Genomic DNA, 25,635 nt, shown 5'->3' on the forward strand with positions numbered 1-25,635 from the left:
TCAAGTAATTAAATACCTTCAATTTTGCTCCATAATCAAGATTGTTAATTTTATTTCATTTTAGTTAGAATAATCGATGTATTTTATATCATTTAAAAAAACAAAACGAAAAAATAATAATTTTATTCCATTTAAGATCTTGGATTATTCTTGATTTCTTACCCAAATTTTGGATGAGATGTGCATATTGAAAAATCTATTTAAAATATAATTAATAGATATATTTAAGATTAAATTAAAAGTAACGTTAAATTATTTTTGAGGTTAAAAATTTATTTGAATTTTATCTTCAACGTAAACTTTTGAAATATTAATATGATTTAAATAAATTAAGAGTGAATAAAAAATTGATTTGAAATAATAATTGGTTGATATATTTTGGAGTGAATAAAAAATTAATTTGAAATAATAATTGGTTGATATATTTTAATGAAAACTAAAACTCTCTAAAAGCTATATCCTACATTGAAAAGAATGGAGTTTATCTTGTGACGTAAATCTTGTTTATTTTAAGAAAAGTGATTTTTTAAAAGTTATTTTTCAAATTTTTATATATTTGTTTAGTTTTAAGAAAAGTGATTTTTTAAAAATTATTTTTCAAATTTTTATATATTTGTTTATTATTAAAAAATTTGGTCAATAAAAAATATATTTTAATTTAAAAAAATTGGCATTTTTTTCATAAAATTTTTTTCTTATTATTTTAGTATGTATACACTTTTTTTAAGTTGTAGAAAATTAAAAAATATCCTATTACTTGCAGATTATATCAAGTTTGGTCCTCAATATTTTGATTATTATATATTTTATTTTGAATTTTTTTATTCAATTTCATCCCTTGAAATTTAATTTAATTTAATTTTTATATCAACTTTGACTCTCATTCCTTTGATTGTTATTTGTTTTTATCTTATTATTTTCTTAACTATTTTTTTATTTATCAGACTTGGTTCTTATTCTTTTGATTGCTATTTATTTTATTTGAAATAATTTATAATTTTTTTATTTTAATTTTATCCCCCTTTTAATTTTTTTATTTGTCAAAATTGGTTTTTATTATTTTAATTATTATTTATTTAAAATAATTTATGAAATTGATTTTTTTACAATTTCATTTCTTTTTAAAAAATTTATCTTTTAGATTTAGTTTTTATTTTTTTAATAAATTTAAAAAATATATTAATAAGTTATTTTTCATATTTTAAGCAGTGTATGGGTTAGATAATTAGCGATTCCTGCGTTTATTCTAACTGGCCCCATTCATTCATCGTGATTATAGACTGTAATGTTAAGCTCATTTTTCTTGTTGATGCATTGCTCAATTGTTTTATTTTTTTCTGCCCATCAAGTCTCCTTTGACCCTAGTTGTCTTTTCCAATTTATTAAAGCATGTGAGAAGCTTCTTGAAAGAAAAGTTCAAAGTGCTGCTGTTTTCTGTTTTTGTAGACGCTTATATAGATAGGTACTGTCAGTGACCTACAAATATCTGCAAGAAATGTTTTTTTTTTAAAAAATTCTCATAGAAATCAAAGCTTTTATGTTCATTTGGACTGTTTCTCTGATCGTTTTCTTCTTGTTGTGAAAGTAATTGAAATGTTGCAGGTTGTGAGAATAGATTCCATTCTTTTATGTTTATGCTCCCTGGACTGACCGCCTCATTGCAACTATTTTGGACTATTTGTAGGAATGGCCTTTGGGCTACATTGTTTTTTCCTTTTGATGTTTCTTTGCTGGCAAAACCCCATCTAAACAATAAAATGTAGCACTAGGGCATGCAAAGCATTTTTTTTTAGTTCAGTAATTAATACTTGATTATAGATGTTAGAAGTGGCATTTCTTGCCATTCCGATGAACACGCATGGGTGTCAATAAGCAAGTCCAGCACGATCTTTTCTTGTTGTCTTTTGATTATTGTATGATATGAATTATTCACAATATTTTCATAATAGGTATATGAAAAATCTTCAAAGCATCCACTGTTTTTCAATGGCATCCTCATTTTTTTGCTGAACTTCACATGTTTAATATAGACGAGTAGTGTGTTTGTAAGAAGAGTATTGTTTGCGAGTTTGTAAATTTGGATTGGCTTAGCTCTAGGATGAGTGGTTGCATTGCCATGAATATTATTGAAGAACAGGTCATAGGTAGTTCAGTATTTAGTCTTTTTTGCTGTCTTTAGACATTGTTTCCTCTTAACTTTTACAAATGTTTCATTTAATGAAAAGCTAATGTTTCAGTATTCACTTAGGTTCCATGTTTTTGGTATTGGACAGCTATTGATGGGTTTCCGCAATTGTAGATCTGATGTTCAACAATATATAAACTATTTGAACTTCATAGCTAATTTGATTCAACCGCAGAATGCAGGGACTCCTTCACTCTCCATAGGAATCACTGAAATTCTTAACACAAACCTTCTGACGGAACTAACCACTGATGACATTGGATACGTCTACCAAAGGTTTACTTATCCTTACTGCTACTGAAAGTTTCTGATGTTAAAAGATTGTAACCAGGGGCATGATTTTAAACAATCGGCGATAAGCTTTCCTTATGCATTATGCAGCATGGACTAAGCTCGTGGGTTTACAATTAAACCCACACTCTGTTTGTTTTGTGGGTTCATGGGCTGTTGCTCATCTGTTATACAGATAAACAAGGCGCAACATTAACTAGAAAGCTGGGGCCACTTCTCTTAATGCCTAGATCCCCTTATCATGTTTGCTGTAGCATGATCATTATTGCAAACATCTAAAATCACTTCAATGTCGACTTATAGCCTGACTGTATTCACGAGTTGCGGAATAGGAAAGGCATACGATCCCAACTACCGGTATAAATTTGTACACTAGTGCAGTGAATTTTACTTGTTGCACCAACTGGAAAAGATTAGGAACTTTCTTCGCTTATCACCTAGTGCAAGCTCAACAACTTTTGAGTTATGGCATTGCTTGTACATGGATGTCCATTTGTTGAGCTCAATTTCCTTTCTTTTGCAGTAGCCCAGGGAAACTGTTAAGTGTCCCTATTCCGACATTTGAAACCCTTACTCAATTTGGCGTCGCTACTGTCTCTGCTAAGAATATTGGTTAAGTGGAAGCATCATATAGCTTAACGGTATTTTAAAAATTGCTGTCGCAAGTATGGTCATGATGCTAAATTGCTTAAACATGACACTTGCTGATGCAATATTTACTCCTATTTGGATCACATTGCTATAAGATAATGATATGTTTTTGTTGATTATATTCTGTTCGTTCATCCTTTTCCTCATTCTTTGGCCAGTTTTTAAGAATTATACACCAATTTGATATCTCTACTTTCAGGGTGCATTTTTAATGCATTATGAAGTTTTTTTGTGGTACACTTCACATTGATGGAATTTTATGTTTTAGACCTTTCTTCAGTATTTCAACAATGGCATGAATAAAATCAAGCAGTTTTAGAATCCCCACAAAATTTTATGTTTTGAAATCTTCTGGTATGGGGTGTTTGATACTTCTAAAAATGTGAGAGAATTGAAGGACAAGATCTAAGTCATGTATGTTGTTGATAGTATTTGACTTTGACTGGAATGAGAGGTCAAATTAGATATTGGTAAGTGCATACCATTATTATGCATTGCTGTATACATGTGATGCCTTAAGGAGTGGTTGCTGCAACACATTCTACTTCTAGCTATTATAATGATTGTCTCCTCCTTGCAGTTTGACTGCTCAAGAGGTGTTGTGGTCATGGAGGTAACATTAACTACCATATAGATTCTAATTCCTAACCACTCGGTGAAGGATACAATCCAATTTCAATGTTTCAATGGTTGCAAGAACAATTCTTCATTTTGAAGCTGAGCGAGGTTACAATTCGGTCATTTAAAATTTACCCAGCAACTGATAAAGCTGCATGATCTGTATGTGCTGGTAAGGTTAATACAATGGTTTTATTGCAACTTTTCTTTGTCATTGTGAGTGGTAACTATGGTGGCAGAGAAATCTGTAGTCTAAATCATTTTGCTTTGATGCATAAACGGTTTCTTTGAATCTATTGAAGATATTTGGAACGGAATTTGGGAAGGTTTAGTAGACTTCATCTCCGGAAAAGTTTGCAGGTAGTTGTCCGTTGATTTGGATTGGGATGACCAAAAGGATTGTTTTTTCAAGAGATTTCCTTTCTCTATGCTTAGTGATGTGGACCTGGATGCATTTTGCTCCCTTTTTTGCCCATTAGCACCGCGGGAATGACAGGCGTGTATAGTGAGGTTCAAACCCAGGTGCGGAGAAAGGGAACAAGCTCCTCCCACGAATCTATTGAAGATATTTGGAACGGAATTTGGGAAGGTTTAGTAGACTTCATCTCCGGAAAAGTTTGCAGGTAGTTGTCCGTTGATTTGGATTGGGATGACCAAAAGGATTGTTTTTTCAAGAGATTTCCTTTCTCTATGCTTAGTGATGTGGACCTGGATGCATTTTGCTCCCTTTTTGGCCCATTTCATTAGGACATTTTTTTTTCTAACTCCTTTGGCTTGTGGACATTTATCTGCAATTTAGCATTTTCATTGATATTATGAACTTAAATGCCTGAAGTAACATATATATTGGTAAATTGTGCATCTTGAGATTTCTGCTGGTATTGTGGTGAAATAGAAAGTTCTATTTGTACATGCTAAATTTTCAAGGCAGTAGTCATTTTGATTTTAGTGTTAGCCTTTTGCTGCTCAAATCAAACCCACTAGCCATTTTACTGATTTTTTAGCCGTCTAGATGAGCTCGCGAGATCAAGTTCCTTTCCTTTGGTCTTGAAACTAATTTGCTACAGATGTATCTTAATGTTCATTTTTACGGGCAGACTGAAATGCTCCAGTTTCTTTGATTGCAGTTGCCACATACAATATGTATATGTATGAGTTTGATCGTGCTGTTTGGACTGCTTTTGGCTATTTTTCCAACGGGTAACACCTTCTTTGTTCAAGGAAACGTAGTTTATACAGTACTGGATCAATTTTTTTACTTTTTTGCGCTAACAAGGAGCGCATACTGCATTGTACTTTTTGAGTTCCAGTGCTTGTGCTGCTATGGCTTTTGCATCAGAAAGGACTTTCGACCTCTTTATGACTGGTGGGAAGATCATCTTTGGGATGATGAGCAGGGAATCAGAGATACACGGAGACACAAAAAAGATGTGAATGGAGATCGTGAGTTGGGACCAAGACAACAACATAATGGTCATAAGCGAAGAAGCATTTATCAAGAGCATAGGCACGGGCATTCAGGAAGGGATACAGATCAGTGAAAAAATGTTGGAAAATTTGTATATATCATGGTTAATGAGTATATTTGATTTCAAATTAAAAGGTAAGGTTTATTTATTTTTGAAGTTAAAACTTTATTGAAATTTAATCTAATATTAATATAATTAAATTAAATTAGGAATGAATTGAGAAATTAATTCTAAATAACCTTTAGTTTATATGTTTTGAAAAAATCTAAAATCTAAAAAAAAACTTATTGTTTATTTGGTGAGAATGCATAAAATTAAAATTTGGTTCAAATAATACCAAAACTTTGAAAGGGGAGATGGTACAAAGTGGGCCAGTCAAAATAATTTCTTAGATTATAAAAAAATATTTTTTATAAACTTAAATTTCTCTAGTTTTGTTTGTTTCTTGTTGGGGGGACGTAAAATTGCAGTACTGGGAGCCATTTTCTCATGGAAAGGATGTGACTAAATCATTCACACTAATTGTTAGAAGTAAATTTTCATTGCGGTTTGGATATATTCCTTCGACCTGCTTTCTTTTACAGAAATTATATTATGACAAATAGGACGTAAAATCACATTTGGTCGTGATCAAAAACTGTAGCTTTTTCTCCGCTTGAGGAGTGAAAATCAAAGCTGCCCGTTCCTCCTGCACAGTATCCTTACATTAACCATGATCCTCCCTTGTAGCTTGTTGACTGCAATCCCTATGGATAAAATGCCAAGTTTGAATCTCTCAGCGCCGCTAGCCATGGGCGTGACCTGCCTTTACCTTACTGGGTATATGATTGCGTGAGTTGTATTTTTTTGTCTCTCTCCATGAGCTGAATGTGATAACCACTTGGAAATTGTAAACCAGGAGTCCGAACAATATTTCCTCCTTTGATTACTTGCCACCTGAAAAGTTTAAATAGTAATGAAGGTTAATCTGTCTCTGTCTCTCTCTCGCGCGCATGCATGGACACATAGATGCACTCTTTCGCGTTCTTGCAATAAACATTCATAGAAAGACATTCAGTTGCTCATTCACGCATGAAAAGGCTCGTATGCTATTACCTGAATTTTGTGACTAGGCAATGTAGAAATACAGCCATCTGCACCTTGGTAAACTCTGTTCCAACACAAAATCTCATGCCGCCACCAAAAGCCATGAATTTTTTTGATGCACCGTTTAATTCCAATCCCTTGATGACACAGAAGATTTAGTATAATAGGAAATAGGTGGTTGCTAGAAGGGCGACAGCTCCTTTAGTATTGAAATATCGCAGGTGATTAAGTATAAGGAATTCTCAAGTAAAACCCACCTCCCATCTCCATGGATTGAAGGCAAGTGGATCTTCATATTTTTCTGGGCTTAAGTGCACTGCAGGGGGACAAACCATTACTGCCCAACCTTCTGGAATGGTGTATCCTGAATCATGCCAATTTATATCATACTTTGAATTGCATACAACATTCTTTGCGTGAAAAAGGCTTGGTGCACTACAGTAACTGACTAAAGTACTGCTGGCAAACACATACCCTTAAACTGGATGTCTCTAAGTGCTTTTCTGAAAATCCCTGGAACTATGTTTGCCAGTCTAACTGTTTCATTAATTACCTGCAAGTTGAGCTTGTCAGTTATAATACAGAAAAAGCTACTATTATGATATCCAACTGGTGGCTTGACCCACCTGAAATGTGAATTTCATTGATTTGTATTCGTTCCATGTAAGACCAGAGTTGCTATTTACCCGATTTCTCAGAATTCCCTCGTGCTCTTCCTGGGATAAGTGAAAACTTCTAGTGTATGTTAGGTTTTGAAGCAAAAATTAAAAATTTTGGAGATGCAATTTTTAATAAATTTCTCACAGACCGTTAGTTTCTTTAGCACCAACGGATTATCCGAGAGAAATTTGACGGCTAAAGTTAGAGCAAGGGAAGTAGTTTCAAAGCTAGCAAATAGCAGCACAAACATTAAATCCAGAGCAATTTCCTCTGTAAGGATTCCTCTGTCCTCCTGAAGTTCTTCAAGCACATAATCGAAAAAATCACTTCGGTACTTTCTCGGATTTGCTCGTCTTTCCTGTTGCTGGTTTTTTAGCATTTTCATTGCCTTTTTCCTACCCTGAGAATTCATAGAACAGTTAAGACAAAAAATTTGGACCGCTGAACGTCAGCTATTATTTGTAGAATTGATTTGGTGCTTTACTGATTCTGAGGGTGCTTTTTTTTTTCCATGGCCCTTGCTTGGTAACGTTTTGAACCTAATAATTTGCTTCTAGTTGGCCTGAGTTTCTATTTTTCCAATGCTCGAGTATTGTTAAGAGAATGAAAGGATGGATTTATATGATTAGTATGACAGATTTCAGTTTACCTGTAAGCATTCGTGGTATGCTGTTCCTGGAATATCCAAAGGGAAGGAGATCAATCCGTGTATGAAGGCAACAAAGTTGTCCCTTAGATTCTCCGAAGAATTATCTTGATCATAACTTATGAGCTTCTTTGCTGTCAGATCGAATATCATCTGTAAATATCAAGATTGTTATTAGATTCAGTATAAACAACTTTTGAAGACTCCCATTATGAGAGGAGGGATAATATGAGATTACAGTTGCAGTTGTTTCTTTTAATTCAACTGACTCTTGATGGGACCACAGTTGTAATCTCTTAGATGTTGTCTGTTCAACTTCAGGGAGCATTTTCTTAAGGCTTTCTGGACCAAAAAGATTAAGCACCATATTCTTAAGATACTTGTACATGAACCCATGTAATGAGCCGACATTTTGCCTTCCAAAAATCTCTGTGAATGTATCTGGATACCAGCTCTGGAACAATTGTCCCTCTTGTTGGAAGATAAAGTAATTGAGATCCGGGTCTGTTGATACTACAACTGGCCTTCCAACCAAATTAGTCCGGAATATTGGTCCATATCTGAAAACAACAGCAAAAACTTCAGAAGGAAATGATGGAGATGATAAAAGCACAACTTTTTGATCAAGTTGGTGATTCATTAGAACATTACCTTTTCATCCTTTCTTTGACAAAGGGAGGGATATCAAAAGAAGTATTAGGAGCGAAGAATTGAAGGGTCTCGCCAATAAGTGGCAATCCCATTGAACCTGGTGGAAGAGTGCCATTGCATCTGGGGTTTCTCCAGCGGTGAACCCAATGTGTGATGCTTATAATAATCAAAGCTCCAAAAAACAAAGCCCACATCTTGATAAAATATAAGTGTCCAAGTACAGAGAACTGAGAAGATCCTGGATTGAGAAGAAGATTGTAATGTTGATATGTTTTTGACAGAAGGAAAATGGAAGGCTAAGATTACTAGAAATTTGAAGAGTTCGACGTAGGAAACGTGGGAAGAATGGACAGGAAGGAGAAGATAATGCTGGAATGTGTCTCAGCTACCATCAGGAGTCATCTTAAATACGCAGGGCGGAAGTTAGAAGCAGACAGAAAAATAGTATACTGGTTTTACCTCTATTTGTTTTTATTAAGTTGTTAAAAGTAGTAGTTGAATATAAAATAGAAAAGCTTAAAATTATTCTTTCCAGAGACCACTTATTATCCTATGTCAATGGTTTATATAGGTATATGTTCAGAATGACCATGAAGCTCACAGGATGTTTCCCATCTCTCTCTGCAGATTTTTATTTTATTTTTCTTACAAGTAGTCCGTGTAAAACAAAACTGACGAAGCACGAGGTCAGAATTTTGGCCTTTTCAAGGACAGTATGCAGGAACAGAAGGGCTCTTCTCTAGATTTGAGAGGATAGAGATTGAGGTTCGAAGGATCTGTCTGGCCTAACCAAGTGTCTGAAACCAATCTTCAATACGTCATTAAATACTAGAATCTAATGGTTTTTACCACGTTCTCGCTGTCTTCCCAATATCTTTGATAAATCCTACAGTATCTGTGTGATGTTATATATTGCCACTAAGAATTAGAATTAGATCTCATCCTAGATCTTCTTAGCTGTGCGATCATTTGGTCATATTGTTAAATGCTAATGTCAAACTCTGGATGTCATTGCATACATCACTGTTGATCTTCTGTATTGTACTCTAGAAATGGACGCAACCACTGTATACGCTCTTCTTTTGTACGCATTTCTTGGAAATGACTTGTGAGTAGGTGTATTAAGCTAGTTGATCAGGTTAACTGATTTCAACACGTAGAGCACTGGCCCACCAGCCCATTGAGCCACGGACTGGACCTTCTCGCAACAACTGCTACAAATGGAGGTAGGTCACTGTGAACCATGACCCTCCATAATATGAATCAGATTATTAAATTAATTTCTATGTGTCACAATAATGCTGGGTTAAGCTTGCTTAATGGAATGGAGTTTATACAAGACTTGGAACTGGATAACTTCAATCTGGAGACTTGGAAACTGTCTGCACATGGACTCCCCCCCAAATTTAGCGTGGAGTGACAGCCCGTCTGGTGTTATTAAGCTGTAAAGATGATACAATCCTGAGCTTGTAGCCACTGTTGAGAAAATGTCTGGATGCACTTTTTTAATCAAATTTCGTTTTCATGTATCGAATGGCACCGAGGAAAGGGAAGTTTCCCGTAAGTGTTAAAAAGAGTACATGCACACAAGAATAAAAGAATGTGACAACTGACAAGGAACAGCTTATGTGTGCTCTCTCCATTCTGAGATTAGTTTAGGAAAGGCTTTCGTTTCTGTAGTCCAGAGTCTCTTTTTCTTTTTTCGGTGATTTGTTTTCAGGTGTAGAGTCTCTTTATTGCAGAAAAGTTGAAAATAGTTTTTTAAGAAAAGGACACGGATTGTTTGGAAGGGGCTTGGAAACAGTGTGTAACTGTGCGAGTGTGAGGGGATGCACAGCGATGACAGCTCCGTTTTCACACCATCATACTGTTCAATGTGTGTTGCTATGAAGTCAACCATTCTGTTCTCCAGCCCCGAAGGGCCAAAAGTAAGGTTTTTCTATGAACTTCCAGGATTCTTGTGTATTTCAAGAGCTTTCGGGGTCCAACCTGTCTTCATTGCCCGGTATCTCCAAAATTATACGTTGTAAGTGGGGTCCCACACGCCCACAACAGGGTGATCATTTCTAAAGATCCAACGGTTCATGATCACCAATGTGGTTGACCGTGGCAATCTATTAAATGGTTGATTAGTTGTTACCCCTTTGTATTCACGACACGTGTCTGATGGCAGCTGGGTTCCTCCTAATCCAGCTGTGTCTGATTGCTGATCTACTGACTACATGACACTGCTGGCATATACCGTGGAGTCTGTGTACAAGTAAGTTGCCTTGTTTTTAAAGATCATGACACTGCTGGCATCTGTGTACAAGTAAGTTGCCTTGTTTTTAACAGGCTACAAGCTGGGGCGATATTTGCCCGAACACATCAGGGTTAAGTTCCTAATCTACTGGGTTTTCAATTAAGTTATATATAAGCAAGGAAATCTCTTGAAGTTTTTTCTTTACTTTTGAATGAAAGCGTAGAAAACATGGAAAAGACTTGTACAGATGAAGATCACCGTGTCAATTAATTCTCGCTTGTATGAAAGTATCACGTTGAAGTAGGAAGCAAGTGATCCTATGTAGACAGATGCATGTTGTTGCTTAGCGATGGTTTATGTATAAAGATGGACAGATAATATTGCAGGTGCTGATGAGTTACGCGACAGGGAGATGATCATGGAGCAACTTGTTCTTCTTGTCTGTGCCGTACGCCTAGGGAGTGTGCATTTATATTTAAGTTACAGTTTAAGTAAAGAAGAAAGAGAACTTAAGTAAAGACAACTTTTCTTGATTGAGATTTAGAAATAGGATTAAAATACACAGTAACGTTTATCCGAAGGACAAAACCATTTTAAACTCTGTGTTTACTAAAATTTGATGTAATTGCCAGCAATGTTATTAAAATGGGTCTGAATGGCGGGTCAAACCGAAATCGGATCAACTCTAGATCTAATTCAAGATCGGTTTAGACAAAAAAATTAAGTAGAGGGGATGTCCATTTTGCAGAACCAGGGGATGACTAATGTGACAATAGTTACAGCTTATCAATCCCTATTTTAAACAATTAGCAAAACCAAATAAGAGTATGTTTTGTTTTACACGACTCATAAAATTAACCTGAGCTGTATATTTCAGAAGTGAAGTAAAATATTTATTTGACAAAAATGACTTAAAACATTTTTTTTAAAAAGAAAGATATTAATATTAGAATCACTACCTTAAAAGTTCAATTATTTTTAGCTTCTCAATATTGTGATAAATTTTTAATTTCAAATTAAAGTTATTTCTAATCAAATATATTGATGAATTTGTTTTTGGGCCGGAAATTAAAAATAATTTCAATTAATTTGCATATTTCATATCAAATGTAACTTTAATTAAAAAATAATAATTACTAATAAATCTAAATTTAACAAATTTAAAAAATCCTTTAAATATTCAAAAATTCATATTTTCAAGTAACATGCTTTGACCCAACTTAAAATGAGCTCAAACTTGAGATAGAATTCAATGATATAGGTTTAATCTAAAAAGAACCTAGTTCTCATGAGCTCAATTTAAAGGGAAAACTCATTTTTTATGGACTTAGATTTTAAAAAAAATCTAATCTTTTTTAATTCAATCTTAAAAAAGAGCATAATTCTTATGCACTTATCCATAGGAAGAGCCCAATTTCATGAACTCAATTTAAAGAAAAGACTTAATCTCATAAGACCAACTATATTTTTTTTATTCTATTCTTTATATATTTTTAGATATATAAAATTGATGTAAAAATTTATTATATTTTTATTAATATTATTATTGTGTAAGAGATAATATATATTATATACCTTTAAAGGTTTATCATACTTTGATTAATATTAATATTGTGTAAAGGATAGTATATATAAATTCTTAAAAAACCTATTATATTTTCATTGTAGTAATATTTATATAAAAAAAATTATTTTTTATTAATATATATCCTATATAAATTTTCTCTCGTTAAAACTATTAAAATAAATTTAAATTTTAACCTTTCTTTTAAAAAAATAATATTTATAAATTATAAATATATCATAAATCCACTAAACTTCATGTTCACGAGGCACTCTAATTCAATTGAACTAGGCTTAATCCACGTGCAAGTGCTAATCTGACCCTATTATGCTCGATAACCGTGTGATGTGTTTATTCTAAATAATCAAGTTTAGCAGTTTAATTAATTAACAGTCGTCTCTTTTGGCCTTCCCTTACTTTCTCATCGCATATCTGTATCCATAGGATCAGATTAGAGATCCTTTCATCTGCTTACAGCAGGTGCATGGATTGACCACCTTCTAGCTAGAGCGTGTCGCAGCTCCTCCTAGAATATATTCTTGGAATAAATATACGGGAAAACAAATATTAGACGAGCGGTGTTTATTTAAGATTTTCTGATCGGTTAGTATGACGGGCTTCATCATTATTATTTTTACTGAAACGATGGAGCATTTGGCCCACAGGAAAAATTATTGCAGTCTTGGCTACCCTAAGAGGTATGCTAGCTCCGCCCTGACAACCATCGTGTCGTCGTCGTCACGGTATATTTCAGTAATATAGTTGATTTGATGCCCATGGACCGAGTCCATGGGCGCATTAAACATTAAAACTCACTCTTAACATCTCCCAATGAAGTGGGAAACCTCAAAAAGCGTGGTGTGTTTTTCTGGAAAAAAAAGAGAGAGAGAAGGAATATAAGATAGATTTCAATTTTTCGCGTATCATTTTATTCTTAAAAAAGACTGGCAGAATCTCAACACTGACTTTTCTGTATATTTTTCTATCACGGGATAACACTGTGATGGCAGAATAGCAACCCATACCATGTGAGCAGTGATTACCTGCCTGAGCTGGTCTTTTAGCACAGAGACATCAACATTGAGAATCAATGACGAAAACATCTCAATACCCTTCGGTTGTTTTTCACGAAAATAGCTTGTTCTTAACTCCGATTGACCTAATTAAAACAGTTAATGAATATGTAACTGAGGCTGGAGAGGGGAGTGGATGCCTCGGGGCGAGAGGCCAAGTTGAAGGATCTGGGGAGGTAAATTAGAAACAGCCATAACATTACTGATGCTATTAACCATCTCCAGGATCCTCTCTTCCATTTTTTTTCCACTGAGAAAGAAAGGAACTCCACCGACGTTTTAGATCGGAGCTTGCTTCGCTTCTATCCTGCGTCGTTTCAACTGTGGTTGCCCTTGAGAGAGACTCATGATACGATACCGTTTTGCTTCAACTGAGTACTTATATATTTATTATTATAAAATTCACACAGAGCATATATATAAATTTAAAAAATAAATAATTTTTTTATCATGTAAAAAAATATCAAAATTATACTTAAATAAAACTTAAAACTAGTTTCAAGTATTTATTTACTAAAATACTTCAACCATATTTAATCTAAAATTTTGTTATTATCGGTAGTTAATTTTTTGTTTTTAAAACTTTTTACCCATCATTTGAAACAAAATGATTTTTTTCAATAAGTTTATTAGGATTCAAACAACTCATTATTTAGGTATTTATATAAACATAATTCATCAAACTCAAAAGAATAATATTAAATATCTCTCTATAAAAATTAAATATAAAATCTAGAGTAAAAGGAAGGAATAAACGAACAACTCCCTAGAAAAAAAACAACAAAAAGAGAATAGAACTCAAGAAAATACTTGAACATTTTTTCATCCGATACCAACAGACATGCATTGCACTAATATAAAAAGGATATAAAGGCAATTCCAATAACACGATAAAAAGTTATTTTTATTTGTCAGGAGACGTAACTTGAAATGCACAGATGTCTCAAACTTACTATCAACTCCTGGACACATGCTCTTTTTTTTTTATTTCAAGAATAAATATGTTATTTTACTGTATTTTTAAAAGTGAAGAAACAGAAATATTATTATTTGCTAATTTTAAAAATACTAATTTGAAAGATAATTAAATCACTTAAAAAATTATTATTTGTTATTTTACTGTATGTTACTGGTCAATTCTTTAATAATTAATAAATCATGTGAGAAGATTGAAATACCCTTAACGTTTAAGACCATTGATTTTTTTCTTAAAGAAAAAAACGGTAATTAAACCTTTATAGTAAATAGTAAAATGTGTATATAGTGAATTTGCCCTCCCTTTGGGTTTTATTTATTTACTTTCTTCTCTTGTAGGTGTGCCGGTAAAAGATCAGGAAATGGCTACGTCCCAACCTGCACTAAGAAGAATCGTTGAAGCAAACTAGGGCTTGGCCAAGGGGCTTGTCTCCTTCCACTGCACCTGGGTTCAAGTCCTAGCGTCCACGCCTGTCACCCCCGCGGTGCCTTACATGCCTACTGGGTTTGCAGGATATTCAGTGGGCCGTGAGGATTAGTCGTGGTGCGCGCAAGCTGGCCCGGACACTCCACGTAAATCAAAAGGAAATGGCTACGTCCCAACCTGCACTAAGAAGAATCGTTGAAATATGTACCAAGAAAATGAAAGGCAGCACCGTTTGGCAGCATTTCCCCTTCCTCGCCGCACTATGGAGACAAAGTAATGAACTCTCAAGTGGGTGTTAGAGTGGGCACAATCAGACTGTGGCCCTGCTAATCGCACTCGTATTCAAACCACGGCAGTTAACTCGGCGATGGTTTTGAGCTCTTGCCCTTTGGTGCAAGAAGGAGATGCTGTCCATGGCTGCAAAAAGCAGGTGCCATCTGTTCTTGCACTATCGATCCATCATTTCTTTGATTGGTCTCTCTCCCAACAGCAGAGACATGATTGAGAAGTTTGTATGCTAAATGAACACCCTCACCTTCTAATCCATAAAACTAGATTCATATCATTCCTGTTATCCCATTCTCCATATGCAGTAACAGCTTTGTCGTATGCAGTAGTGTGTAACACACCAAAATAACTTTTTGAGTGTGATTGTCGCGTTTCTTTTGATAGAAGTGCTGGTTTCGACGTATATTTCGCGTTTCTTATGATAGAAGTGCTGGTTTCGATGTATATTTTCTTTGGAGATTGCCTACTGATTGATCAAGACATGGAAATTCCAGTCTCTCTATTTTCTTGATATATTCAGCTCTCCTAAATGAGAAAATAAATGGAAATTCAGATATCCTTCTTCAACTTCATTCTTGTTTTGAACAAGCTTTTCAGGATCGTTAAAATAAAATTAAAAAAAAAAGAAGGAAAAAAAGCTTTTCAAGCACACTTCACTTATTTTCGTGCTTCGCGGAAAGCCAACTGGTGTTTAGGGTTGAAGATTATTATTTGCAAGGCAAAGTATACTCCCAAACAATAAAATAATTCCACTTGTGGCAATTTTCAATTCTCAAACACATCATGTTTTGCATTTCTAATAGTCCTTCAACTTAAAAAAAGAACGAACAACATAATGACAAGACTACAAAGAATTCATAATACATAAAGAACGAACAACGTGATGACAAGACTACAAAGAATTCATAATACATAAAGAATCAAAGAATAAACATAAAACTGACTCTGAATTCTGTGGACCAAAACCTAGAAACCTGCCCCGCAAAGAACTGAAATCGGTATGAAACTACTGTGTATTCATACAAATGTAATCTTGTGCTATTAGACTGACGAATCTTATCTGCAACAAAAGAATGAAAGAATAATCACAGCTTCTTCTACCTACAAAGAATTTAGTGTCCCCCCTTTCAGTATGCAAGAATGGTATGGAATTTTGATGACATGTATGAAAAAAAATCTTCAAGGTGGCTGAGAAAAAGAGGTTGAACTCCCTGCAATGTCTAAAGGTGTCCACGCCGAGACCGTGTAGAGAGGTTGATCTAACCAACTTAGAGTAAGCGCTGCTTCCTCGTGCCCTTGTTTCTTAACTTTGTAACTATCACAAGAGTACATCTTCAACAGCATTTGGGCCTGAAGCATCTCCCTCTCATCGATTCCCACGCACCGGAGCCCTCCTTGCTCCATCAACTTCTTCCACTTGTCAAAACTTTCATGTCTTTCATGCCGGTCACTTCCTTCACAAGCAATAACGTTTCTAATTTCCCGAGCGTACATCTCCTCTAATTTGATCCTAACTGGGCTGTTAAATGGAAGGCTAGAATCAATCGCGTCAAATATAGCAGAGTAGTACTTCAACGAATTGCATACTCTTGTTTCCAAATTAGGGGCATTATGTTCCGCTTCTTGCTCTGCCATGAGGACTATTGTGGGGTTTGTGCTCCGGATAAGCCCCAAGAAATCCCTCAATGCTCCTCCACTCCCATCATATAGTGTCTTGTGCATTTGGAAAATACAATTAATAGCCACACACTCACTCTCCTTCACATGGAGCATCCACAACCTCACATCTTCTAACCTGTCCACAACTGGATGAAACTCGAAAGGCAGGTTCAATGCCTCAGCAAATCCAGTAAGCCTATCTCCTGTCTCGTTAAGCTCTTGCTTAGACTCACCTATACCAGTGATTCTAACATGGCTAGGAGGATTAGTCCTGGAGGCCAAACTCTGAAACAAACTAGGCCATTGAAGCCCTTGCTTAATGTCAAAATCTATAATGTGGACCCTATCTTTCCCTTCAAAAGCCCTCAACAACATCTCATTCGCCGTGAAATGAATGAACTTCGGAATTGGGCTCACTTGATTCAAAAGCCTCAATGCAGTCCCTGAATCATCATCAACCCGATCAAGTTCCCGGGGAGCAGTTATATGAAAAATGTGAGGCCAAATCCTTGTAACACTAAGAGCTAATGCCTCGGGATAATAAGCAGCAAGGCGGCTAATAGGAATTCCTTTTGGGGAAGCAAGCTCCCCCAGTTTAGCTATAAAATGGTTGATCCTAGCAATATTCTTTAACCCAATCTCTTCAACACAAGCTGTAAGAAAGCTGACCAGCTCAAACCCCTGATGCTCTCTCTGATCATCCTCTGCAGCCTCCACGGCGCCTTCTTGTGGATGAGGAGGATTGCTAGAGCCATTACCCACTTCGTGCTCCACTACGTTCTCGCTTAGTCTAAGGCCCAAGCTTTCACTCTCTGATGAAGTACTTGAACCCGAGGCTTCTTTAACTGGCCTTTGGCTACTCTCTCCATCTTTTTCACCCAGGTCAGCGATCTCAGTTATAACAGAGTCCACCCATGGATTGTTAGACAATGGCATAGGCGGTGAAATCACTTCACTGGGCACAAAGCAAACCCTCTCCTCATCTCCTGAAAAAGTCAAAGAGAAAGGAAATTGTTGAGGGTTTAGGCTTCTAGGCACCTCCAAACTTGGTTGAAACCAAGAATTGCCACTACCCAACTGGCCTAAACTCAAACTATCAACTTCGCAAATATCATCAGATTTACCGTTATCATTGTTACCCTTTTTTCTCTTAGCCCTGTTAAAGCAAGACTCATCAACTGAGTGCTCGGCAAACCTCTTCAAGCTCTTACCCTTCTCCCAAAACTCATCTTTCACTGATTGATTGCTAGTTGCCAATGGTGGGAGCCTGATATTCTGCATGAGAGAGCAACTGCTGGTCTTGGACTCAAGTGATTTGTCCACAGACAAGCCAACACCAACAGGCCTCATTGGCTGCGACCGCGATGATTCTTTGCGAGAGAAAGTGCATGGCAAGTCCAATCTCTGTGTGCTCATTGAAGGTAACTGAAAATGGCAAGCTTGAAACTGCGCAGGTGATTCACTCCTCAATCTATGCCTTGGTGACAGCAATGTTGAACTAGAACACCCGGCCAACATCCTCTACAAACTTCCAATTTTTCTTTTCTGTGATTTTTGTTTGATTCACCCACCCTATTTTCTTCTATTCTTCTCTCCCAATCTCTCTTTGTTTCTATAACAAATCTTCAACTATGAAATGTATGGTCCTGCTCTATCGTGTATGCGTTCTATGTAATCATATAAAACTTTGCATGTATATTTGAAAACAGAAATCAAGAGAGATGGACTAATGTGAGTGTGTGAATTTTCTTTTTCTTTTTCTAAGAAACCAATAAAAAGAATAAACAGGAATCCGATGAGTAACAAAAAAAACAAAAACAAAAACAAAGTTTTCGCAAATTGTGTTTAGTGTTCCTGTATGAACAATGTGAGTATGCAACTATTTAACAAAAGACTAGGCAATGAAAACTCCCCAGCCCCAACAAAAGAATGAAAGAATTTGTAAAACTAATCAATCATACAAAACAACACCTATAATAAAACAGTCATCGGATTCCAACACATTTAAAACAAACTCATTGAAACAAACTATCAACTCTAATATTCACTTCATGGAAGGAAACACAGAAACATACTTGCGCAAACTGCTGGCTGAAATCAACACAACTCTTTAAACCCAGTTCAGCATTTGAAGTTTCCATCACGGTAGTTAACATGAAACCAAAACCGAAACCCAGAAACCCCACCTCTTTAACCATGCATGATCAACAAAGAAATATAACATTCACTCACTAACCAAAGAAACCATAAACCATAAAGAGGTTGTATTTTTATATACTAATAAAACATTTGGTTCTTGTTTTTCTCTCTCTTTCTCTCTCTCGCCCCTTCTCTCTCTACTACTACGTTTCTTACTAGTAGTATACCTTCCATAGCTGTCTCAGTCATTGCTTTTTCTAAGACTGGCATGGTTTTTACCAGCACTTGGAAAAAATTATGATTACTGTGAAAAGGGGTGTTCGAGAAGACTTGGGAAACTGGTTTTCTGGTCGTTGGATTTTGATCAGATGGTGGATGGTGCAAGTTCAAGTGGCCGTTGGAGCATGTCGGGAAAATATGACCGTTGGAGATTGGAGGAGGTGGTGTGTACGGTGGAGGGTATGTGAATATGTGTGAAGATTTTTATTCCTTTTTTTGTTTTTTTTTTACTTTTACTCTTTTTCTGTTGTTTTTCTCTGTGACGATCACGTAGGATGCACGTGCGTGTTCACTAGACCGTTGGGTTATATCATCGTCTCGTCTTTGTTCATCCTTGCTAGGACTTTGCGTGATTATCATTAACTTCCCTTGACCTCCAATGTCATCAGCAAGTATTAACACACGTGGTGCACTGTCGGCCGTAATTAGATACTGATTATCGTCTTGCTTTTCTATGAGGAAAGGATAGCTTGTAGCTAAGGGCGATGAGCCCTCGGGACCAGGGCAGGTAAAGCTAAAAGAAGTTTGCCAGACTACAACTAGAAAAAGGCCATCTAGACCGTGCAGTGACACCTGTCTTGCAGCCACAGTTAGAGACAGCACGGACATTCGGTCCCAACGGAAGGTGGAAGAGTCATGACGTACTTACTGCACACTGCCCGAGTTTGGAATCAAAAAGACAAAACCTTGCCACTGTAAGAGTTGATTCCGTATTATTATTTGATACGGCAGTTTGGACTTGTAAGCGATGAATATTTGCCCTGAAACGGTAAGATTGTTGAAATACACTGCACCAATTGTGATTTGACCGCATACCCAGATGCTGCCCAACGGCTTACTTATTAATTAAAAAATTTATTTTTTAATCATCAATATATTAAAATAATATTTTTTTATTTTTTAAAAATAATTTTTAATATCCAAAAAATACTGAATAAATATTAATTTAAAATAAATAAAAATTTAAAACTTTTAAAAACACGAATGGAAAAAGCTGAGGTGGAAAGGCGGTAATAGCAGAAGCTGCGTGCGTAACACACGCCTGAGATCAAGAAAGCTCATAAATACCACCATAAATAATATATACAAGAAACATTGCCCCTGCGCCCTGAACACCCAAAATAACAAATCGCAACCATAAAATGTAACCCATGAAGCCAGATTGAATGTGAAATCTGTCCGTACAGTGTCGATCCGAGTGGCATCCCCGGACTCCATGCATCGATTCATTTTTCTAGACAACAACTTTATGACTTTTTAAGTTGTAACTCTCTACAATTTGTAACAAGTTCATCCTTAGATCAACTCTAGAAACAAGGCTTCCTGTTTGCTGGTCAGGCCAAGTTCGTTGAGAGTCAATGCACCCTCTCCATCACTGAAAGCACGCCTTGGGTATGGCCTAACCTGCTCAGGTAACAAAACAAATCAGAGAAGGCAGGTGGATGTAAATTTAATTACCATCTTTACCAGAAGAAACTCTGGCATCAAAATAAAAATGGTGTAAAGTTTCAACAAAACAACAAATCAAGTGTACATCTGGAGATGATTTCACCATAACTACTGAAAATATAGCTGAAAGATTACCAATCTGTAAGTGCCTGGCTTGACCACTCTGCCAATATCTATGAAATCAAAGAGAGCCTGCAAAGCACAATAAACAACATTTTAAAACCAGGATGGTAAGCAGATACAAAATGTTTAAGCATTACTTTCCCAGCAAAACTCAACTCACATGTAACTTGTCAGACTTGAGAAATCGGCGGCCACGCCGGCTTCCATCAGGCATCCGCACCAAAAGCGTCACAGCATTCTCATCATTAGTTGAAGGTTCAAGAGCCAGAGAAGCTTCTTTAGCTGCCAACAATCTCTCAAACTCCTGCTAGCAAGAATCACACAAGCAGCTATAAACAATTAACAAAAGGTTTGTCAAAACCATTAGTCACATCCCTTCCTCAACAAGCAAGGAACTGATTGATGACTTTGGGAGACACTTGCAACAATATCTACCACTGCCAAAGGTAAAACCAAAGACCATGAAGAAAAAATAGCAAACAAGACGACTGGCTGCTTTGAGGAGCATCAAAATCTCAATTCCATTGTTATCATTTACCCAGACAAGAAACATATATATTACCAAGCAACATATTTGACACTGCGAGTTTGAAAAGAGACTTAAATTAGTCACCAGTTCCATGTCTATCTTTAGCCTATGAAAACGAGAAGACAATACCTGCTCTTCCTCCAATTTTCTACGAGATTCTTCCTCTTTTCGCCTTTCTTCTTCAAGAGCAGCTTTCCTAGCCACTTCTTCTTGTACACGGCGAGCTTCAGCTTCCACAATGGCCTTCATCTCCTTTTCTCGGTCAGCTGCCAATGATGCAAGATACTCATCGTCCTGCATCCACCAGACAAAGCATGCTAACCACATCAACATTATGGCCCAGAATTTGAAATTTTATGTCGCAGTCAAAGAACAAAAGCCAAACCTGTTGTTCACGGATCAGGCGCTGAGCTTGTAAAGAGGGTGATGGAGGACGGGGTACTGGACGAGGATAATGATTCTCATTTTGCATGAACTGGTGGTGAGGTGTATATGGAAAGCGATATCCAGTCCCTTCAGGAATTCCACCAAACATTGCAGCCTCAAGCATGACTGCTTCGTCATGCTCCTCAGAAGAGATGCCTCCCCACTTCAATTTGTCAAATTTCAAGTGTCAACAGATTTGTTTACCTCTAGAATGTTATGCGTTCTACATGTTCAAATTAGAGTTGATCAATTGTAGAGAAGAATTGTGAAGGATACCTCATCAGAAAATGCATCTCCATGGTGCAGGGGATGACTTCCTATATTACTCTGTCCAGGACTTGATGGCGGGCTAGCCTCAACAACTCCAACTTCTCTAGCAGATTCCAAAGAGCCGGAAGATGGCTGTCTTGATCTATGCCTAATGAGAGGCTGATCTTCCACATCTTCCGCTTCATCTTGGATGGAAGAGCTTCCTGCCTCCAGCCTAAATTGAGTCAAGAGACCATTGTGAGATTTCCTACCTCTAACCTCGGAAGTAAAATCTAACACATACTTTGTTATCTTCTGTTTTATATGATTGTGCAATTATGGGATACATTTCAGGTTTTTTCTATGATTATTTATTCTTGGCAGGCCAAATGAACCTGGTTATCTTAGATGGCACAAATACTTCGTTGTCCTTTTGTTTGGCCATTACATCATAAGAACATCACATCATTCATAGAAAAAGTCCAATATCATATGATTACATGTACTAATGACCAATTAAGAATACTTGCCCTCCATTTGATGCAGCTATTTTCCCCTGCCCTTCCTCAACAGCATTATCTCCTGCTTCTGAAGGTCCAACTTTCCTCCTCTGGTCATGCAAAGTTTTCTCTTGCTCTGCTGTCTGGATTCAGTTTGTGTTAAACAAGACCAAGAGATGCCTATAAGTGAAGCAAAGTGTAAAGAAACACAAACCTTGAAGGATAATGAATCCACATGTTCAAGTTCAGCATCCTCCCCATGAGACTGCCTTTGCTGAGGTCCAGTTTCAGATAGCTCCTAAATGATAATGCATATAATCAATTAAAAATAGAAACATTTTCAAAAAAAAAAGGTAAAGAGAACACCTTAACAAAAAGCTAATCCAACCTTTTAAAGTTATGATTTTAGAATTTAGATTGCAACTGATCAAACTACTTTTAAAAGTTTTTTATTTGGAGCTCTTTTGCATGTAGAAAGAGGCAAACTGGCAGAAGAAATTCATTTTTTTAAAAGTTTATGTCACATAACCCAAATAAAACTTACAAATCAAAAGAAGCACATAAATCAAAAGGTTTGATGCTATAAGGCTCCAAATCAAAGTTCTGAGGTTCAAGAGGTCTGCTTCAAATTGGTTATCGGTACAATATCTAGAGTACAGTAACACAAACTACCTGGAAAAAAAAAATCAGATAGCGCGTGCACCAACCCATTAGCTTAGTTGGCTTACCTGAGCCTCTTGCTTTGAAGCCTCAATGGCAGCCCGGACCATTTCTTCTTCTATGTCATTGCTATAATCAGGTAAGTTATCAAATTCAGGAGCACTGGGCCTGAAATGTCCGTCAAGAGAACTATCCCGTTGGGTGGCCCCTGCATTTAAGTCAGTTACAATATCATCATCGTCATCCTCAGCTATGACTGTTCCCTGAATACCAGGACCTTGTGCATGTTCAGTTCCAGTTACATCTTCAATAATAGGAGCATGAACAGAATGACCAGATGCATCACTATCATCCTTGACCTCTATAGGTATCTCCCTTAACTCTCTTGGTTGAGAAACAAAGGGTGCCTGGTTCATAAAATCAGAACCAGTATCAAATAGACCTCTTTGAAAAAGTGGATCAAGAAGTGAGAACGGATTCATAGCACCACTCTCAGCTAGAATTGATAGAGGATTTCTCCTAGAAGGTGGCGCAACTTCAATTGGGTCATCATCTATATCCATGACATCATCTTCCAGCGAAGGAATGGAAGGCTGTCGCATGCTGGACATGTGAAAACAAAATTGCAACATAAATCCTCAAAAAAATACCACGAGAACTGCACAGAACAAATTTTTGCTACCGAAGGATGAAAAACAACAACTAACAGACAAAAGGATGACAAAATGGCAGGAGAGACTTACGCGCTTCTGTCTCCTTCGCTGAAATGCGTGTTGACAGCTGCATTGAGATCACCACCATGTTCCTAATCGCAATCAATCAAGAGTCAGTAAGTAATCACAAAAACCTCGGATTAAGTCTAACCTCCATATGATTAAAAATATTATCTGAACTTGGAAAAATTGGTTACAAATTTTGACCTAAACTTCTGCGTCTGCTACATCAAATAGTCAGATTACACTTGAATTAACCAAAAAATATAATTAGCAATCAACATTATTAACTACTTAGCCCACAATGCTGACCCTAATTACATGCCGATTACAAAATCCAACAATCAAAGCATGAATCTCACTCCAGTTCTTCAAGATTACAATCCGATTGATTAAAAAAAAGGGTTACCTCAAGTTTTTGCACCGCTACATCTTCGGCGACGCCTGTGATGCTGATAAACGTCTCGATTGCTTCTTGATTAGGTCTGGCCATCTTCTTTTTTTATTTTTAAGAATGGAAGGCTTTTATTAATTGATTTCACCGCTGTGTTTTCTTTAATTTAGGTTTCTAAATTGGAATCGGAAAGAAGAGTAGATGATGTTTGCGAGTGGAAAGAATCTCAAGAGATGGGATTGTTTGTGCTGGTGAGGAATGAGGAGAGATGGCGAGGCGAGTTTCTCCGATATTCTACGCTTCTACTTGAGTCTTCCAGCCTCTACCTGTAGAAATGCTGCCTTTTCTTCTTTTGGATTTGGGAGGAAGAAATGTGCGTCGTTTGGATTAGAATATTTGTAAAACAACCGACCTGAAATTAGTGGAATCTAATGATTTTTTAAATATTTTTATTTTTTTTAATTACTTTAAAAAAAAAATGGTTTGGCTTGGTTTCAATTTATTTGTTTAATGTGTCACGTTATCCTTATGTCATATCAATAATTTTTTAATATAATAAAAAAATATTTAGAGTATAATAACTATTTAATATTTTTATTGAATTTAATTTAATAAATTAAAATATTTGGATAAAACTCATTATTTATTCAAAATTTAAAATTAAATTATATAAATATTATCTGTAATTTAATTGACTTAACCGATCTAATTATATCTTGCTTAACATGTAAAAAAAGTATGAGAATAAAATTATAAAAAATTAACATAAAAAATCACAATTTAATTTTTTATTTAATTTAAATTTAAAATTAAATTATATAAGAGTGTTTTTATTTAACCTGATTAACTTATTTGCTCTAAAAATAACTTAATTAGCCGTTTAAAAAAATATGATAACAGAAAAAATAATAAAAATAATATTTTATACTTGATTTTTTATTTAATTTAAATTTAAAATTAAAGTATAAAAAAATATTTTTATATAATTAAATAGATTTATTTGGTCCAAAATAACTTAGGGAAGCCAGGAAACCTGAACTACTATTAAAAATAATTGAAAAAAAATTAAGTATAATTGAAAAAAAAAAGAGTGATTGTCCTTTTATTTTATTTTTTAGTTTAAACAAACCGTTTGAATTTATGTTCATCCCTAGTTATTGTGGCTTGGCGGGCAAGTCCACGTGGGTATGGATATTTTAACTAAATTATAACATACTTTAAAAAAAAAATTCGTGTTCCTTTTTTTCTGTTTTTTTTCTGTTTTTATGGTTTTTTTTCTTTTTTCTTTGTTTTTTTATTTTTGATAAAAAAAATTTATTTAATTTAGTTTATTAATAAATCCCAAGTTTGAGGGTTAACTTGATTTAATGAAATAACCATGAATTTTATTTTATTTTTAATTAATTTTTTTTATTTAGTTTAGCTTGTTAATATTAAATTTCTTTCTATTTAATTATTGAATTTTTATAACATATATTCCAAACTTGACAGGTTAACCCAGTTAATTATGGGTTAACTTGTCAATTTTTTTCTATTTAATTATCAAACTTTTATGATGCAAATCTAAGGTTTGATAGGTTAACCTAATTAATTCAGATTTTTTTTCTTCATTAGTTTTTTTTGTTCTTGTTGTTTTTTTTAATTAATCTATTTAATTATCACACTTTCATGACACGACCTTGCAGTCAG

The 25,635-nt window shown here is 35.4% G+C and overlaps 3 protein-coding genes and 1 long non-coding RNA gene across 4 annotated transcripts; 1 reads left to right on the forward strand and 3 right to left on the reverse strand.

Annotated features, from left to right (window-relative positions):
* Positions 1-2,316: 2,316 nt before the first annotated feature.
* On the forward strand, positions 2,317-4,938 carry LOC105132160 (uncharacterized). Its single transcript, XR_843549.1, has 3 exons — positions 2,317-3,117; positions 3,708-3,917; positions 4,873-4,938. It is a non-coding gene; the product is annotated as an uncharacterized LOC105132160 (long non-coding RNA).
* Positions 4,939-5,680: 742 nt separating this feature from the next.
* On the reverse strand, positions 5,681-8,768 carry LOC105132161 (cytochrome P450 87A3-like). The gene is made up of 9 exons (XM_011035490.1): positions 8,258-8,768; positions 7,845-8,166; positions 7,610-7,759; positions 7,109-7,360; positions 6,927-7,016; positions 6,775-6,853; positions 6,558-6,664; positions 6,310-6,437; positions 5,681-6,150 (listed from the first exon to the last, which is right to left on the reverse strand). Exons 1-9 carry the CDS (start codon positions 8,449-8,451, stop codon positions 6,027-6,029), a joined length of 1,446 nt encoding a protein of 481 aa, XP_011033792.1. The 5' UTR covers positions 8,452-8,768; the 3' UTR covers positions 5,681-6,026.
* Positions 8,769-15,595: 6,827 nt separating this feature from the next.
* LOC105132162 (scarecrow-like protein 28) lies at positions 15,596-19,208 on the reverse strand. The gene has a single exon (XM_011035492.1). The coding sequence runs from the start codon at positions 18,001-18,003 to the stop codon at positions 16,006-16,008; it is 1,998 nt and encodes a 665-aa protein (XP_011033794.1). The 5' UTR covers positions 18,004-19,208; the 3' UTR covers positions 15,596-16,005.
* A 756-nt stretch (positions 19,209-19,964) lies between these two features.
* On the reverse strand, positions 19,965-24,325 carry LOC105132163 (uncharacterized). The gene is made up of 11 exons (XM_011035493.1): positions 23,962-24,325; positions 23,583-23,644; positions 22,908-23,442; positions 22,394-22,477; positions 22,210-22,322; positions 21,707-21,914; positions 21,390-21,593; positions 21,134-21,298; positions 20,636-20,779; positions 20,488-20,544; positions 19,965-20,307 (listed from the first exon to the last, which is right to left on the reverse strand). The coding sequence occupies exons 1-11, from the start codon at positions 24,043-24,045 to the stop codon at positions 20,200-20,202; spliced, it is 1,764 nt and encodes a 587-aa protein (XP_011033795.1). The 5' UTR covers positions 24,046-24,325; the 3' UTR covers positions 19,965-20,199.
* Between the last annotated feature and the right edge of the window lie 1,310 nt (positions 24,326-25,635).

Source organism: Populus euphratica, unplaced genomic scaffold (assembly GCF_000495115.2).
Source record: "Populus euphratica unplaced genomic scaffold, PopEup_1.0 scaffold39.1, whole genome shotgun sequence".
Lineage (NCBI taxonomy): Eukaryota > Viridiplantae > Streptophyta > Magnoliopsida > Malpighiales > Salicaceae > Populus > Populus euphratica.